This window comes from Nannospalax galili, unplaced genomic scaffold (assembly GCF_000622305.1).
Source record: "Nannospalax galili isolate Female #2095 unplaced genomic scaffold, S.galili_v1.0 scaffold1622, whole genome shotgun sequence".
In the NCBI taxonomy this organism is placed as follows: domain Eukaryota; kingdom Metazoa; phylum Chordata; class Mammalia; order Rodentia; family Spalacidae; genus Nannospalax; species Nannospalax galili.
Genome location: NW_008348203.1, coordinates 484,764 through 499,140, shown reverse-complemented (window position 1 = coordinate 499,140; position 14,377 = coordinate 484,764). Strand labels below are relative to the sequence as shown.

Below are 14,377 nucleotides of genomic sequence, written 5' to 3'. Positions count from 1 at the left end.
TACCCAGGCTCCATGGTCTTTCCTGCCCCAGACCCCCCAACCCTGCTACTCCTACAACAAAATAGGAGATTCCTATTTTATAGAACATTCATATGGGCAGGAGCTTCATTACCTTACTGCCAAAACGTCCCTCCACACTATTACCACACTTTGCCCTTCTCTCCCTGCCTAGCATCCATGGTCAAAATGAATCACGTCCCAGGTTGATGAACTAGGCCATCAGAAAACACTCTCAATTCCCAGTACTCTTCCCTCTCTCCCAGCTGAGCTCTGCAACTGGCCTTCCCTTCCCCAATCCTTCAAGCTTCACTACCATGGGAGTCTTTTTATCATTGATGGCTCTGAGCCCCATGGCCTATTCTCTCCTGGGGCCCTGCGTACAGTCCCCTGCCATCATCTTCCCTCTGTGCACCCTCCTTCTTTAATCAGACACTCCGCAGGTGTGCAGCACATTCTGACAAGGACGATGTACAGCCCTCAAGCCAGCAGCCCTGGGGGAAGCCCCCAACCCAAGACACCAGGGCAGGGCCTTTGGCTAAGCCAGTCTGCTCTCTGGGGAGCAGAGGGAATGGGGAGAGGAGACCAACTTCCGTTCCCACCTAAGAGCAGCCCCTTCCCCCGCCCACATTTCAGGAGGGGGCAGCTATAAATATCAATGGGCCCAGGATGCTGTTCCCACGGGCATCAGCTCTTCCCTGCCCCCCTTCACTAGTGCGCAGACACTGGAGCCAAGAAGTGCTCTTACAGCTGGAGGCCTCAAGCCTCTGACTACTCTGACTCTGACTCTCTCTCTCTCTCCTCCCTCTCCCTCTCTCTCATACACACTTACACTCATACACTCACATTCCAGTGAGGAATGAGAATAAATCGCTGTTTCAGAGAGTCTATGGTTGAGCTCGCTTGTCCTTCTGACTCAACCCCCACTTTTCCTGCTCTGAGTCCTCAGGGACCCTATATGGAGAGGCAGGAGGTTAGGCACAAACGGATATTAGAGTGCTCATTCAGGATTAGATTCAAGTCCCAACACTGTGTAACCTTGGCTTGACTGCCCTGATCCTCAAGTTCCCCCTCTGTAAAACAGCAAAGAATAATTCCTACCTCATACATCTACTATGGACAATGCAGCCAGGACACAGCCTGGAGTCAATGCTCAGCAAGTGCCTGCGCCTGAGGCTGCCATTATTCTGTTCTTACCATCTTTCTGGGGTGGGTGGCCCAGCAGTGGAGGCACTCCTGTCAGGAACCTTCAGGAAAAGTTCCCAGACAATGGCCCTGTGAGAGGGTATCAGACAGTTGCTGCCACCCGCCACCCCCCCCATCCTAGAATCCTTCAGAAAGTGGAGGCAGAGTTCTGTATCTATCCTGCTGAAAGGTTAGGTTCCACGGCACCCACTCCCAGAGAAGCAGACAGCCTCTCCTGCATGCCCAGACTCTGTTTCCCAAGACCTGAAAGTCCTACACAGAGCACACTAAGCTGGCACATAGCTGGAATCTTGTAGGCTGCCAAGTGGGTGACCAAGAGGAACTCAGACCTAATCCCCAAAGCAGTGGGTGGGTAGAAAAGAATGGGCACCAGCATTGTTTATGGGCAGGGGAACCCAGAAGCCTGGCTTTTTCTTGCCCTTTGCCAACCCCACAGGGCCTTCTCTTGGAACACACCCAGACTCTGGCCAGGGCCCAGTGACATTGACATGAAAGTGGCTCAACTGCCATAGTACCGTGGGACCATTAACACCACTAGTAATCAGCAATGGTGGCTGAATCATGAGGAGCAGAAATCCAGGCTGAGGGAGGTGAAAAGAGACCTTTGGAGAGCTGGTCATGTTAGGGAGGTCCATGTATGTATGAGTCTAGTGGGGAGGTGAGAGAAGTGAGTCTCCATGGATGGCTAGAGTAAGGTGAGCAGCCTGGCACAATGACCCTAGAGGGACCCTCTGGATAAGGGGCTGGATAAGTCTCTACTTGAGCTCCAGGAGATCTCACTATGTGGACACCTCTACCTTTACCCCATAGAGAAAGTACAGGGGAGGACCAAGCCAGCTCCCCGGATGTGCTAATAGAATCCAGGTGCCTGCCCCTGGCTGTTTCTGTTTCCAGGCATCTGGGGCCCATGTGCTTCTGGCCACCCATCTATAGCCCAGTTTAGCCCCACTAGAGGTTGGGATCAAGATGGGGGCTTCTTTCTCCAATTACTGAGTGCCGTAGAGTGATAAGATTCATGGCCCTCTATGTGGCCTTCAAGCAGACCCCTGCCCCTCTCTGGGCCTCTGCACAGGAGCTGTAGTAGTCTCCCGGGTCAGCTGTAAAAGTCTGAGTTCAAGCTCTTAACAGAACAGGGGCTCAGCTTCTAGTTAGCTGCTTGTCCTGAGCCACACTGTAGGGTGGACAAGGCCTCCAAGGGGGCTTAAAGGCACCCAGCAGACCAGGGCCTCCCTGACATTGGGAAATCACTTCCCGAAGTTGGCACCAGGCCCTGGGGCTCTCCCAAGATGAAAGTTCCCTTCCACCACTAGTTCCCATCTTCTACCCCCTGGTTGGGCCCCACCCTGCCAAAAATAAATTCAGACCACCCCATCTTGTCCCAGCCAGACCCACCCAGCCCCTCCAGAGCCAGTTGAGTCACTGCTCCAAGCTGCTCCTTTTTATAACTATCTGAGTCACCGGTTGTGGCTGCGGCTGTATGACACATGCCCAGGCTGCAGTTAGCCCATAGCCCCTAATAAGCACAACCTGAGGGAGCGTTTGCATAGTGGCTGGCAGCAGGTGGAAGGCCCTGCCACTGCCTCAGGCCTGGGGAGCTCATTCCCTAACAAGCCAGAGATGGAGCTGGCCCTAAGAGTCCTGCCTTGCCTGTAACATTTTATCCCCCTGACCAGGCCCAGGCCTGTCTGCCCCCCACCCCCAAGAGTGCTAGAAATAAGGGGCCTCCAAGCCCAGGGTCTAGGAATGAATGGCAGGCCTGGTTTCTAGGGTGAAGGCCACAGAGATCCTTAACTCCTGCCCTGGCCCATCTGGCTCCAGCTAAAGCCCTATGCCATGCTTACCGTACCCTGAAGACTCCCTGTGGGCAGAAATACCCACTTCCGGCTGCCCTGCTGCTCCTGCCTCCCCTCTGCTAACGCATCTGCTGAGCTGCCAGTCTCTTCCTGTCTCACTCTCTCTCTCCCAGATTCCCATCTCTTCCATCACTGTCTTTCCATCTCAACTGTCCCTATCCTTCACCGGCTCTTTCCATCTCTCCATCTCTGCCTCTTCCATCTCTTTCTTCCCCATCACTGGCACTGCATCTCTGCCTCTCCCTTCTCTGGTCCTGCTGTTTCTTTCTGTCATCTGTTACCCAGTTTGGGTGACAGTCTGAAGTGCTCCCACTGTAGCCAACACCCCCAGGACCTCCTCTCTCTTCTCAGTAGACATAACAGACCCACCTCTACTCATTCCCACATGGGAATCTGGGCCCTGGGGACCAATAATCCTGAGAGAAATTTTCCATTCCCCTTACCCAGGCCCCCTCCTTGCCACAAAGCAAGGAGTATACATCCTGTTGCAGGGAATGTCAGGATCCCACAGGCACTTCCTTGGAGCCTGAGGGGTGGGGAGTGGGGCTGGGAACGGCCCCTCCCAGAGCTCTGCCGAAACAGGAGCCTGTACAACCTCAAACCCCATCCTCGGTCTGTGACTACGCCTCCAGCTATAAATAGGGGCTCACAGTCTATTTTCTTTAAAAACAAGCACCAGACTGGGTCACCATGGCCAGAAAAGCACTCCCTGGCTGGGGCAGTCCCCCACCTCTCTCCAGCCACTGTGTCCAGCTGCCTCGGAAGGTCAGCAGAACTGGATAAGGTGGAGGAGAGCTGGGGCAGGCTCCCAGGTGCTGCCTGGACCAGCTGGGTCACCTGAGGGCATGTGAACACCCCTCATACCCTCTTCTCCTCCAATCTCCCTCCACCAAAAAAGGTCAGTCTTGTCCCCAAGGCTCACCATGTCAACAAAGAAAGGTGGCAGTAACACAACTCCCTAGGCCACAGTTGAGTATCTTTGCACGCCAAATGCAGGAAGGGTGCCTTGGCTATGGGGCAGGGTGAGATGCACTTTTTCCTACTGGGGCAAGAGATCCATCCTCAGGCAGAAAGGAGACAAGAGCTGGATCCAAGACAGGGCGTGGAGCCTGGCTAGATTTGAACAGAAAAGGTTGGCATGTGGCACATGTGAGGGAGATGAGGGGAAAGCTGTGAACAGGAGCAATATCACCCAGGACTTTGCGCATCATGCTTGGGGTTCCAGGCCTAATTATGGGAAGGTGGCAAGCTACTCAAGGCTTCCAAGCAAAGGAGGGTGATGGAGAGATCAGTTCAGTTTAACTGTGGCTGCTACTTACAATGAGAGTCAGGAAATTCATTAAGCCAGGCACAAGACATCAGTGATCTGCTCTGTGAGGTGACACAGAGGGAAGGGAGATGAATTGGAAGGAGAATTTGGGATCAGGATAGATGGAAGATGGATATTCCTTGACTGTGAAGAGGGAGGAAAGAGAGGATCCAAGACAACTCAGATTTCTGCTCATAGTGGCCGGATAATGGAGTCTTCACTGGGCCAGTCAACAAGTTGGGAAGAAATGGCCCTGCTAGCTATGGATTGGGTTGGGCATGGGGGTTCCTGGTCCAGATGTCCAGGGGCACTGGCAGTGGGTCCAGTGGGGGCCATCAGCAGAGGCTTTGCCTAAGTCTTGGAGAGAAAAGCTAGGTATAGTATGGCAGCAGTAAGGTCGGTTCCAGGGAGCACAGACTGCAGGAGCGAGCGCTCAGTGAGAACCCAGTCTAGCAGCAAGCAGGCCCGCCTGCGAGGCAAAGCCTCAGTCTTGGCTCTCTGGAAGGCCTGATTAGCCAGGGAGCATTACCAGTGGGTCTATGCTTTCTGGGACCAGTCTCCTAGCCGCAGCCTTTTGTAGGCACTTGCCAGTGCAGTGCTTGCTACTCTGCCTCTGTGAGATAGACTACCTAATAGAAAATTCTTGCATGGAGTCAAATGCTACCTCCTTTTGATCTCTCTATTCCTCTATATGCTGATACTTTCGCCATTTGCACTTCTATCCTGGGCCTTGTGATGTGCAAGCACCCTTGGGACATAAGCCCTGGGTCCTATCCTGAAGAGCTTCCAGCCTGGGGGTGTGGCTCAATGGTAAGGCTCATGTTTAGTATGAGCAAGAGCCTTATCACACACACACACACACACACACACACACACACACACACACACAACTTCCAATCTAGCCATTTAGACTGATGGTGATCCTCAGGACCCGCTGAAGTAACCTCAGTTCTACCAGCCACTCCTGACTTGGCTTCTCTGAATCCAGGTATGACTCTGTCTCCTTATCTGGGTTCCCTTTCACAGTTGAGAAGACTGAGGCCAGAGAGAACATAGGAACACAAATCTGAGTTGAGAGTGTGTGTGTGTGTGTGTGAGTGTGTGTGTGTATGTGTGTGTGTGTATGTTGCGGGGGGGGCAGATGATCCTTGATCCAGTTCTGACATGGAACATCTGTCTGTAGGTCTCCCCCCAATCCCTATATGTCAGACGTGGTGGTTGTTCCTAGCACATAGCCTGTTTTGCACAAGAAAGGCCACCAGGCTTCAAGGCCAGGTCACTGTCTAGACCCACAGTCATTGTTTCCCACCCCAGCTCACACACTCACTATCTCCAAGACCAGCCTGCCAGGCAAGAGACACCTTCCCAACAGCTCTGTGACAGTGCCTCTCACATTTAGGCTGTGGCTCTGAGGGGAAACTAAGATATGAGTAATAAGCTTCCAGGTCCTGGGTCTTGCCTGTGAGAGGGCTTGGTCCAGCAGCTTCTTGGAACAGCTTCCCACCCTGCCTACAGTCTAGATCCTCAATTTCTCCACCATCTTCTTCATCTCCAGGACCCCAGTGATCAGGGCTGGCACTTATCACTAGCTTCTGGACTGGGGCACCTCCAGCCAGCCTTTCTCTCTTCCAGCAGCTCCCAGAGCCCACCTGCAGCTGCTCTGGGAGAAGCCAAGCAGCCTCATCTTGCCAGCCAAAGCAGATGCGTTCTCTCTGGCCCTCCACTCCTCCCACTTTCACCCGACCCTGACAGAGCAAGCCTCAGGGGGACAAAAAGGGAAAAAGTGTGTCTTCCCAGGCAGGAGGCCAGCCCTCACACCCTCCTCCCGCTGCAGCCAGCGCAGATGCTCCACTTCCGAATCACATGCTGTAGCCTCCACTCCTGTGTGCACATGCCTCCTTGCCAGCACCCACAGCACCCAGCTTGGGAGCCACACCCACAGGGGCTTCAATCCCAGCCATGCCTGTGTCCCCATGAACCCCTTACACAGGGAAGTGTCTTCTCTGAGCCTCAGTGTCCTTGCTTGTAAAATGGGAGGGGCCTTATAGAGACCCTACTAGGGCTGGAGGGCTGGACCTGCCCCATGCCAGGGATGGGTTCTTCCTCTTTCCTCTTGCATTCCAGAAACCTTATCCCAGCCTGGGCCTACTGAGATGGGAGTCTCACATCCTCTAGGGTCTGGAGAGCCAGGGATTGGGAATATGGAAAGAGCCGGGAAAACCACCCATCTGAACCAGGAGGAAAATTATAAGGCAGAGAAAAGCCTCTTGGAATTGCTCCCCACCACAGCGGTCCCTCCCTCTTTGCCTGGGGCGAGGGAGCAGTAGGGTTCCACAAAGACTCCATTGAGGCCCTGCTTCTTCCCGGTCCCAGCCTCCAGCCTGGGTGGACTCTGAGCTGCTGCCTCCATCAAAACCTCTCATTTTCCCTCCCATTTCCTCTGTGCCCTACATGGCCCCAGGGTTGGGACATGTGGCTGGGAGCCCAGGACACTAGTCCTGCCCCTGTAGACCTCAGAGGGCATCTTCCACCCCTTTTCTTCTCTCTCTCCAGGAGTACTCATCCTCCAGAAGGGCCCCTGCTTTGAAAATGGTTCCCAATATATGCCCCTGGGCATGGCTGACTCCAAGTAGAGAACCAGGAGCTAAGGCTGGCCAGGGCCAGAGCTCAGGCAATAGTGGAGAAGCCATGTTCCTGCTCTGACCCCTTTGGCCTGACAAGGGACCAAAATGGTAATGAAAGAGTGAAGGTCAAGTTGTGAGTCTTGTGGCTTCAGAATTCTTGGAGTAAGGAGGAGTAGGCCATGCTGACCCCAGCAGAAGTCTCACAATGTTTGTTCACGGAGATCATCTACCTGTGAACCCTACAGTGCCTGGTGGTCCAGTGTTGCTCTGGGATGAGATCTTATCTCCTGAGAGGGAGGGCTGCCATCCCAAGTCTTGAACTAGTCTATTGTTGTTCATACGGTAACAGTAGAGGAGCAGACAGGCAGTGGTGGCTGGGAAGCCTCAGGTGAAGAGAGGTGATGGGCAGTGACACTGTGGAGTCCACAGGAGTGTGGGTAGCTTTCAGCAGGAGACCTGGCTGGTAACCCTAGTGTCACACCTGTGCAGGCTCTTAGCCTTTTGATCTGGCCCAAACCTGTTCCCTCTCCCCTTCCCCTTGGTACCTTCAGAGTAGTAATGTTAGAGGAAAGTGATAGCCTAGCTTGGAGTGATAGCTTGGCCTTACAGTAGGTGGGACATGCTAATGGAGGGTGTGGAAGGGAGCAGATTTGGGAGAGGCTGGCCCCCTACAGGGGCCCACCAGGCAGCTTCTCCCTTGATAATGGGCCTAGGGAGGAGACAGATGTGGTAGAGAATCATGGCCAAGATCCAGAGCAGTTGAGCCCATCTTTGGGTTCAGTGTCTGACATCTTGGGCCCCACACTTACACAGACTGTCCAGTAGCACTGACTCACACACTTCCCATCTTTGCTACACAGGTCTGTGGGAACTCATGGGAAGCTTTTGTCAGCCCAGAGTGCCGATCTCCCAAGTTCTGCTCATCCCCAACCTCTTCCAAGTTTCCCTCGCTTGGGGGCAGAACTCTGGTATGGAAAAGCAGGGGACTCCCTTGGAGATACAAAGGGAAGGGAGCTGGCCTAAAAGCTGGGTGACCTCACAGAGAGCCTAGTGGCTGTGGCAGGGCATCTGACCCATTGCTGCTCTATACAAAGGCTACATTCAGTTCCAGGTGGGCCCCCCACACCCATGAGGGTAGATAGTCAGCCCTTCATCCCTGACTCAGCCCTCCCAAGCACCCACCCCATAGCTCCTCAGACTCCCTCAGAGAAACTCCAACCTCACCCTTGCCATCCCAGATTTAGAACCAGAGTATACCACCCCTGATGCCAAACCCCAAGGGCTATAGTAGAAAAGTCCAGCTTCCCTCAAGATGGGATCCTCTTCCTCCCCATTGGCTGGACAGCCCCCACTCCAGCCCACAGCAGCAGGCTCCTGCTAGCCTCCTGTCTTCTCTGTCTCCCTCTGCTTCCCTGTCTCCTTCCTCAGCTCTGATCTGTATCCCTGAGTTCAGTCTTGGTGAGGAGAGATCACTCTGTTTCACTCTGTTTTCTTTGTTTTAGTATCTTTCTCAGGTTTTCCATCTCTCTCAGGCTAACTCTCCTTTTCTACCCCAGTTGCTGCATTATTTCCCAACCCCCCACCCGTGTGTTTGTGTGTGTGTGTGCACGTGTGTGTGTGTGTGTGTGTGTGTGAGAGAGAGAGAGAGAATGAATGAATGAATGAATGAATGGATGGATGGTATACATTGGTCCCTTGTCTCTCCCATCTACCTCTTGCCTGCTCCCTTGCAGCAGCTCTGGGCGTCACCCTCATGTTCACATACCCCGGGCTCCAACCCCCACCCCTACCCTCAGCTGGGCGGTAGGCACTCCTACTGCCCATCCTGCCCAGCAGCTCTGGGTTCCCACTTTCTCCCTTATAAAGTCAGGCGACGGCAGACACCCAGGAATGCTGCCACTGCCCGTGACGCAGGCTGGCTGTGGGGCCCGTCTGACTGCCCCAACCTATGGAGGGGAGTAGCAGGAGCTCACGGGTCCACTGCTGGGGAATGGGGTGCTGTGGGGATGGTCTGGGAGAGGGTTAGATAGTTGTTGAGCTAGGACCTGAAGCCTGTCTTTCTGCAGCTGTTATCAGATGGCTTCTCCTCTGTAACCACCATGTGTCTGGGAAGTGGAGCCTACTGCAGGCCTGGGCTGCAGAGAACTTTGATGTGAGACTTGCTCTCCAAGAGTAGGGAAGGTAGGGAGGCCTAGGACAGGGGTAGCTGGAGGCTCCAGAAGCCTAACTCTCCATTTCATCCTAGGTCAAGAAATATTACTCCTGGTTACAGAAAGGTGGGGACAGGGAGAGTCAAAGACAAAACTAGCAAGAAACGAGACCAGGAGGAATCAGAGGCCTGAGGTGGGCAGAGGGCAAGGCTGAAAGGCATAGATAGAGGCAGAGAGAAATGGGACAAAATAGAGAGATGGTAGGTTGTACAGGGTTCTGAGGAATTGGAGGTGCTGGGTCTGTTGCAGCACCCAGGAGTAGGAAATGCATCTGTTCTGGAGACCTTGCTCCTAGCCTGGCAGAGAGAGGCTAAGGCACAGAGGTACTCCCCACATAGTGACCCTTATCCCAAGAGCCTGTTGAGAAGCAGCAGGCTGGGCATCATAAGAAGTAAATCTTAGGAGATGAAAGGATGGCTCAGCAGTAAGAGCACTGGCTGCTCTTGCAGAGGATGTGGGTTTGGTTTCCAGCACCCACATGGTGGATAACAACCATCCTTAACTCCAGTTCCAGAGAAGCTGACGTCCTCTTCTGGCCTCCATAGGCACTGCACACCCAGGTGCACTTACATTCATACACATAAATTTTTTAAGTAATAAATAAAATATTTTTAAAAAAACAAAAAGACCTTAAAAGGGGGTTAGAAAGATGGATCAGTAGTTAAGAGCCCATACTGTACTGCCAGGCGTGGTGGCACATGCCTTTGATCCCAGTGCTTGGGAGGCAGGGGCAGGCAGATCTCTGTGAGATCAAGGCCAGCCTGGTCTACATAATGAGTTCAAGGCCAACTGGGGTCTACAGAGAGACTTTGTCTCAAAAAGACCTCCCCCCTGCAAAAAAAAAACACATAATGCTCATGCAGAGGACCCAAGTTCAATTCCCAGAACCCACCTTTGGTGGCTCACACAACTCTACGGAGCCCTGATGCCTCTAGCCTCCACAGGCACCCATATGCACAGGTACATACACACATATACATAATTTTTTAAAGTTATAAAAAAAATCTTTTTTTAACTCATGATTTTTTTATTTTATTTTATTTTATTTTATGTGTATTTTGCCTGCATGTATGTGCACCGGTGTCATGCAGTGCCCACAGAGGCCAGAAGAGGGGTGTTGGATCCCCTGGAACTGGAGTTATAGACAGTTGTTAGCTGCCATGTGGGTGCTGAGACCTGAATCCAAGTCCTCTGCAAGAACAGCCAGTGCTCTTAACCGCTGAGCCATCTCTCCAGCCCCACCCCACAATTTTTTTTAAAAGACTATGAAGTGGTAGAAGCCACAGTCTTGTGCTAAGAGTTCTATGGGGCAGGGGCCAGATCCCCATCAACACACTTCCCGGAATGCCACCCCAGGGAGCCAGGAGACATCAGCACAATCCAGGTCCTGCCAGAGAATGGCTGGCTAGCAGACTGACCCAGGCTTCACCTGCCCATCTGAGAAGGGGATTGGTAGGGCTGGATACAGGCTCTTTCTGTGCCTCTAACCCTGGGTTTCAGGAAAAGCATGGAGCCACTCCACCCTGGGGCTCAGACAGCAGAGCCCTGTTCATGAAAGGAAGGGTGGGAAGCCACGAAGACTTCCCCACCTTCAGGAGATCTCTGGGATAGGAGGGGCAGGAGCCCTCCAAGAACACATGGACTCTTTAAGGGAGCCAGGCCCAGCCAAGTAACTGCAAGCAGGCAAGAGGAGGACAGGCTGGGCACAATCACTCCTCTGTACTGGCAACTCCGGGCCCTCATGCCCATACACAAACACATAGCCTTACACAAACCCAAAGATACCACCCCCCCAGCAGCCACCCACACACTCATGCACACACAACTGCACATCTGCATAGCCCTGGACACTCACCTGCAACCTTCCTCCACACAGAGAAGCCCACACAAGCAGCAGCCTTCCTGCCTCTCCTATTTTTCCCCAGGGTATCCTGCTCCTCCCATGCAGAAAGCTTGACCTAAACACACACCACCACCCATCACCCCACCCTTCAGCCCACATCACTCACCCTCTCTGCTTTTGAGTTATCAAGAACCACTAGGGAACATGGAGACAGAAGCCTTTGTTGCCCCACCCAGAAGGAATGTGCCTTTCCCTGGTCTTTGTCTCTGAGACCACTTACTCCCCTTCCTCTGTGATGCTCTATGCCACCTTCAGCTCCTCCAAGAAGTTCTCTGGGATTGACTCCTAGCTTATTACTTCTTCATCCTACTCTCTATGTGAAAGTTTCTGTCCAACTGCCCCTTGCCTAAAGACAGTGATTCTGGATACAGCCTATCAGAAGTACTAAGAAGGGCAGAAGTATGGAGGTGAGGGATAATGCTGTCAGAGTTTCCAAAGCCCCAGCCAGCTTGGCTTCAGAAGCCTCTGTTAGGACAAGGGGGCTGCCTGGCCTGCACACTCCTGCAGCACAAGGCAGCCAGTGTGAGTTCTTCTCCCCACAGGAAACAGCAGAGCTCAGCCCCTCAATGGGCTCATTCAGACCCCAGCTCTCTGGAAAGTACCTCTGCTTCCTGCCATCCTCCCACTCTAGCCAAACAGGCTGCTGCTTTCTCCTGTGGGGAGGGAACAGGGGCAGGTGGTCCAGTGGCTAAAACTAGCCATGTACCTTGGTGTCTGCCTGGCCCAGGGCTCTGGCATCATCCATGGCCTAGGAAGTTAACATATACCTTCCATGCAAGGGAATGTGAGAGGGATCACTCCCACCCAGGAGAGATAGATGTGCCCTCTTCCTTGTGGGTGGTGAGCAGACCAGCCCTGATTTGAAATGTTTACCTCTTTGTACGATATAAATATTCTCACTGTGGGCAGTATCACCTGGCTCACAAACTTCCTGAAAATTTAATGCTCAGCTCTTGCCAGCTGCTCCAAGCTACTCCAGCCTACCACGGTGGTGGCTCCATCCTGCAGGGGCTGTGTGCCCCACCCTCTGTGCTGTGGCTACCATTGGCTTAGCCTGTTGGCATTTTGCTCAAGCAGATAAGGTGCCCCCCAACCCCCATGGGTACCCACCACCTGCCAGCTTCCTGATCAGAAGTTCCCTGGCATAAACTATGCCAGGCCTGCACAGCCTGCCACCATACCTGGGCAGATGGCCTTGTCCTCATTCTATCCCTTTAGCTCCAGGTACCAAGAACCACCAGAGGGGATTTCAGCTCAGTCCTGAGAATAGCATTATCTTTCTTGGCCAGCCCTCCTGGGGCAGAAAAGGCACAGGCCCCACCAGTGGCTGATGCCGCTTCCTCAGGCGGATATCAGCTGGCTCAGGCAGGCCAGGGCCCAGCATGCTTGTAGCTGATGTCAGATCATCCCTATTAGAGTTATCATCCTGACTGGCCCCTGGGGTTTCAGGGAAGCCTAAGAGGAATATCTCTTTTCCTCCTACTCCAATCTGCCCCCAGCCCTAGACATCTACAGGTAATCAAGGTCTTAATCATCACAAAAAGAATGGATCAGATATTGTGGTGGCAGATTAGAAATGGAGGAATGTTAATTTTAGGAAACTCCCTCGAGGAAGTAGCTGCTTCAAAGAAAGAAGTGACCCAGTATGATATAAAGAGACCTGCATGGTGATCACTAGCCCTGGGCAGTCCAGCTCTGGCCTGCCATCTAGGGAGGCCTTCTTTGGTCTGGCTGGCAGACCTGTGGTCCCTTCCAGGCCTTATATTCAGATTCAACCCTGGCTTGACCTAGCAAAGGGGAACTCGACTGTTAGTCTTCCCTGGCTCCTTAGCCTTAGATGGAAACAGAGAGGCCGGATATGACTACTCCTCAGAGACTGATGATAGCTCTGCACCAGGAAGCAATCTCAGGGGTAATGGAGGAAGCGTTGGCCCATTTTGAGTCTGACACTACATGTGCTTTCCATCTGGCCTGGGAACCTTTGCTCCTTGGCAGGCTAAGAGCAATAATCTGCCCCCATCCTCACTGCATCCCCAAAGGCACTGGGAGAATAGCCTGAGAGAAGCAGAGATGGAGGGGTTGCCTGTCTGAAACCAGCTCTAGCCACAGCCAGCCATAGGGGTGCAACATGGCATGGCAAGGGGTACCAGAAGCCCACCTAGAAGGGCCCTTAGGAGAAAAACTGTGAGCACAGATCAATGCATTGGTGGAAGGTCTGCCTGAAACTCTATTCCTGGAGGCTACGCCCACCAAGCTAGATGATCAGGACAACTTGGCTTCCCCAGGGAGGGACCAGACCCAGGATGGAGATTCCTCTGGAGCCCAGAGGAGGTAGAGAACTGTGGATCAGGAAGCTCTAAGGAAACCTGAATTGCTGGGATTTTAAATTTTTTATGCAATTTTTGAGGCAAGGTCTCACTACATAGCCCTGAAACTTGGTTTGTAGACCAGGCTAGTCTCAACTAACAGAAATCCACCTGCCTCTGCCTCCCAAGTGCTGGGATTAAAAGCAGACACCACCACTAACTGCTGGGATCTTAAAACTGCCCCTGGGCAGAGATACATAGACTCATGGGGCATCAGCATGGAATCACCTCCCTGCAGCCCACCTATCTATCTGTGTGGTACATGTCTCGTCCTGGAGGAGCCTGACCTTGACCATAGCTCCCTCTCTCCTCAGCCTCCTTCTTTGGGGAGAACCACCTGGAGGTGCCTGTGCCCACAGCCCTGACCGACATAGACCTGCAGCTCCAGTTTTCTACCTACCAGCCTGAAGCCCTGCTTCTCCTGGCAGCAGGCCAGGCTGATTATCTCCTCCTGCAACTCTCCTCCGGACACCTGCAGGTCAGTGGCACACCTGGGAACAGGGCCAGAATTCCTTCCCTAGTTTAGAATGACTCTCAACTGACTGTGCAACCTCATACAAATCACCTCTGCCTCAGAGTCTTGGGGTCTTAGGCTTTCCACTATGGGGAGACACAGCAGCATTCCATAAAGTGTGAATCACTGGTACACTGGCTCTGCCCACACTGTCTCCAGTCTCACTTCTCTTTTACGACCCCTAGCTGGCCCTTTGTGCTCTGAGTACACTAAATTGTTTCTTGTCCCTAGCTTTTCATGGTGTCTGGCTACAGACTTCGCTCACTGCACAGCCTCTGCTATACCTGCCTTTCCCTTCCCTGTGCCTGCCCATTCCCACCTCTCCTTGACATCTCTATATGAGCATCCTATCCCTTGGTAAGTGTCTCCATGCTTGCTCACATGGTCACAGTGGC

The 14,377-nt window shown here is 53.1% G+C and overlaps 1 protein-coding gene across 1 annotated transcript in view; it reads left to right on the top strand.

Moving 5' to 3' along the window:
- The window catches only part of Cspg4 (chondroitin sulfate proteoglycan 4), a 37,814-nt gene that overhangs the window by 6,747 nt on the left and 16,690 nt on the right, over positions 1-14,377 (top strand). The window contains exon 2 of the mRNA XM_008844885.3: positions 13,783-13,946. Coding sequence (XP_008843107.1) covers positions 13,783-13,946 — 164 coding nt within the window. The remainder of the gene's footprint in view (positions 1-13,782; positions 13,947-14,377) is intronic.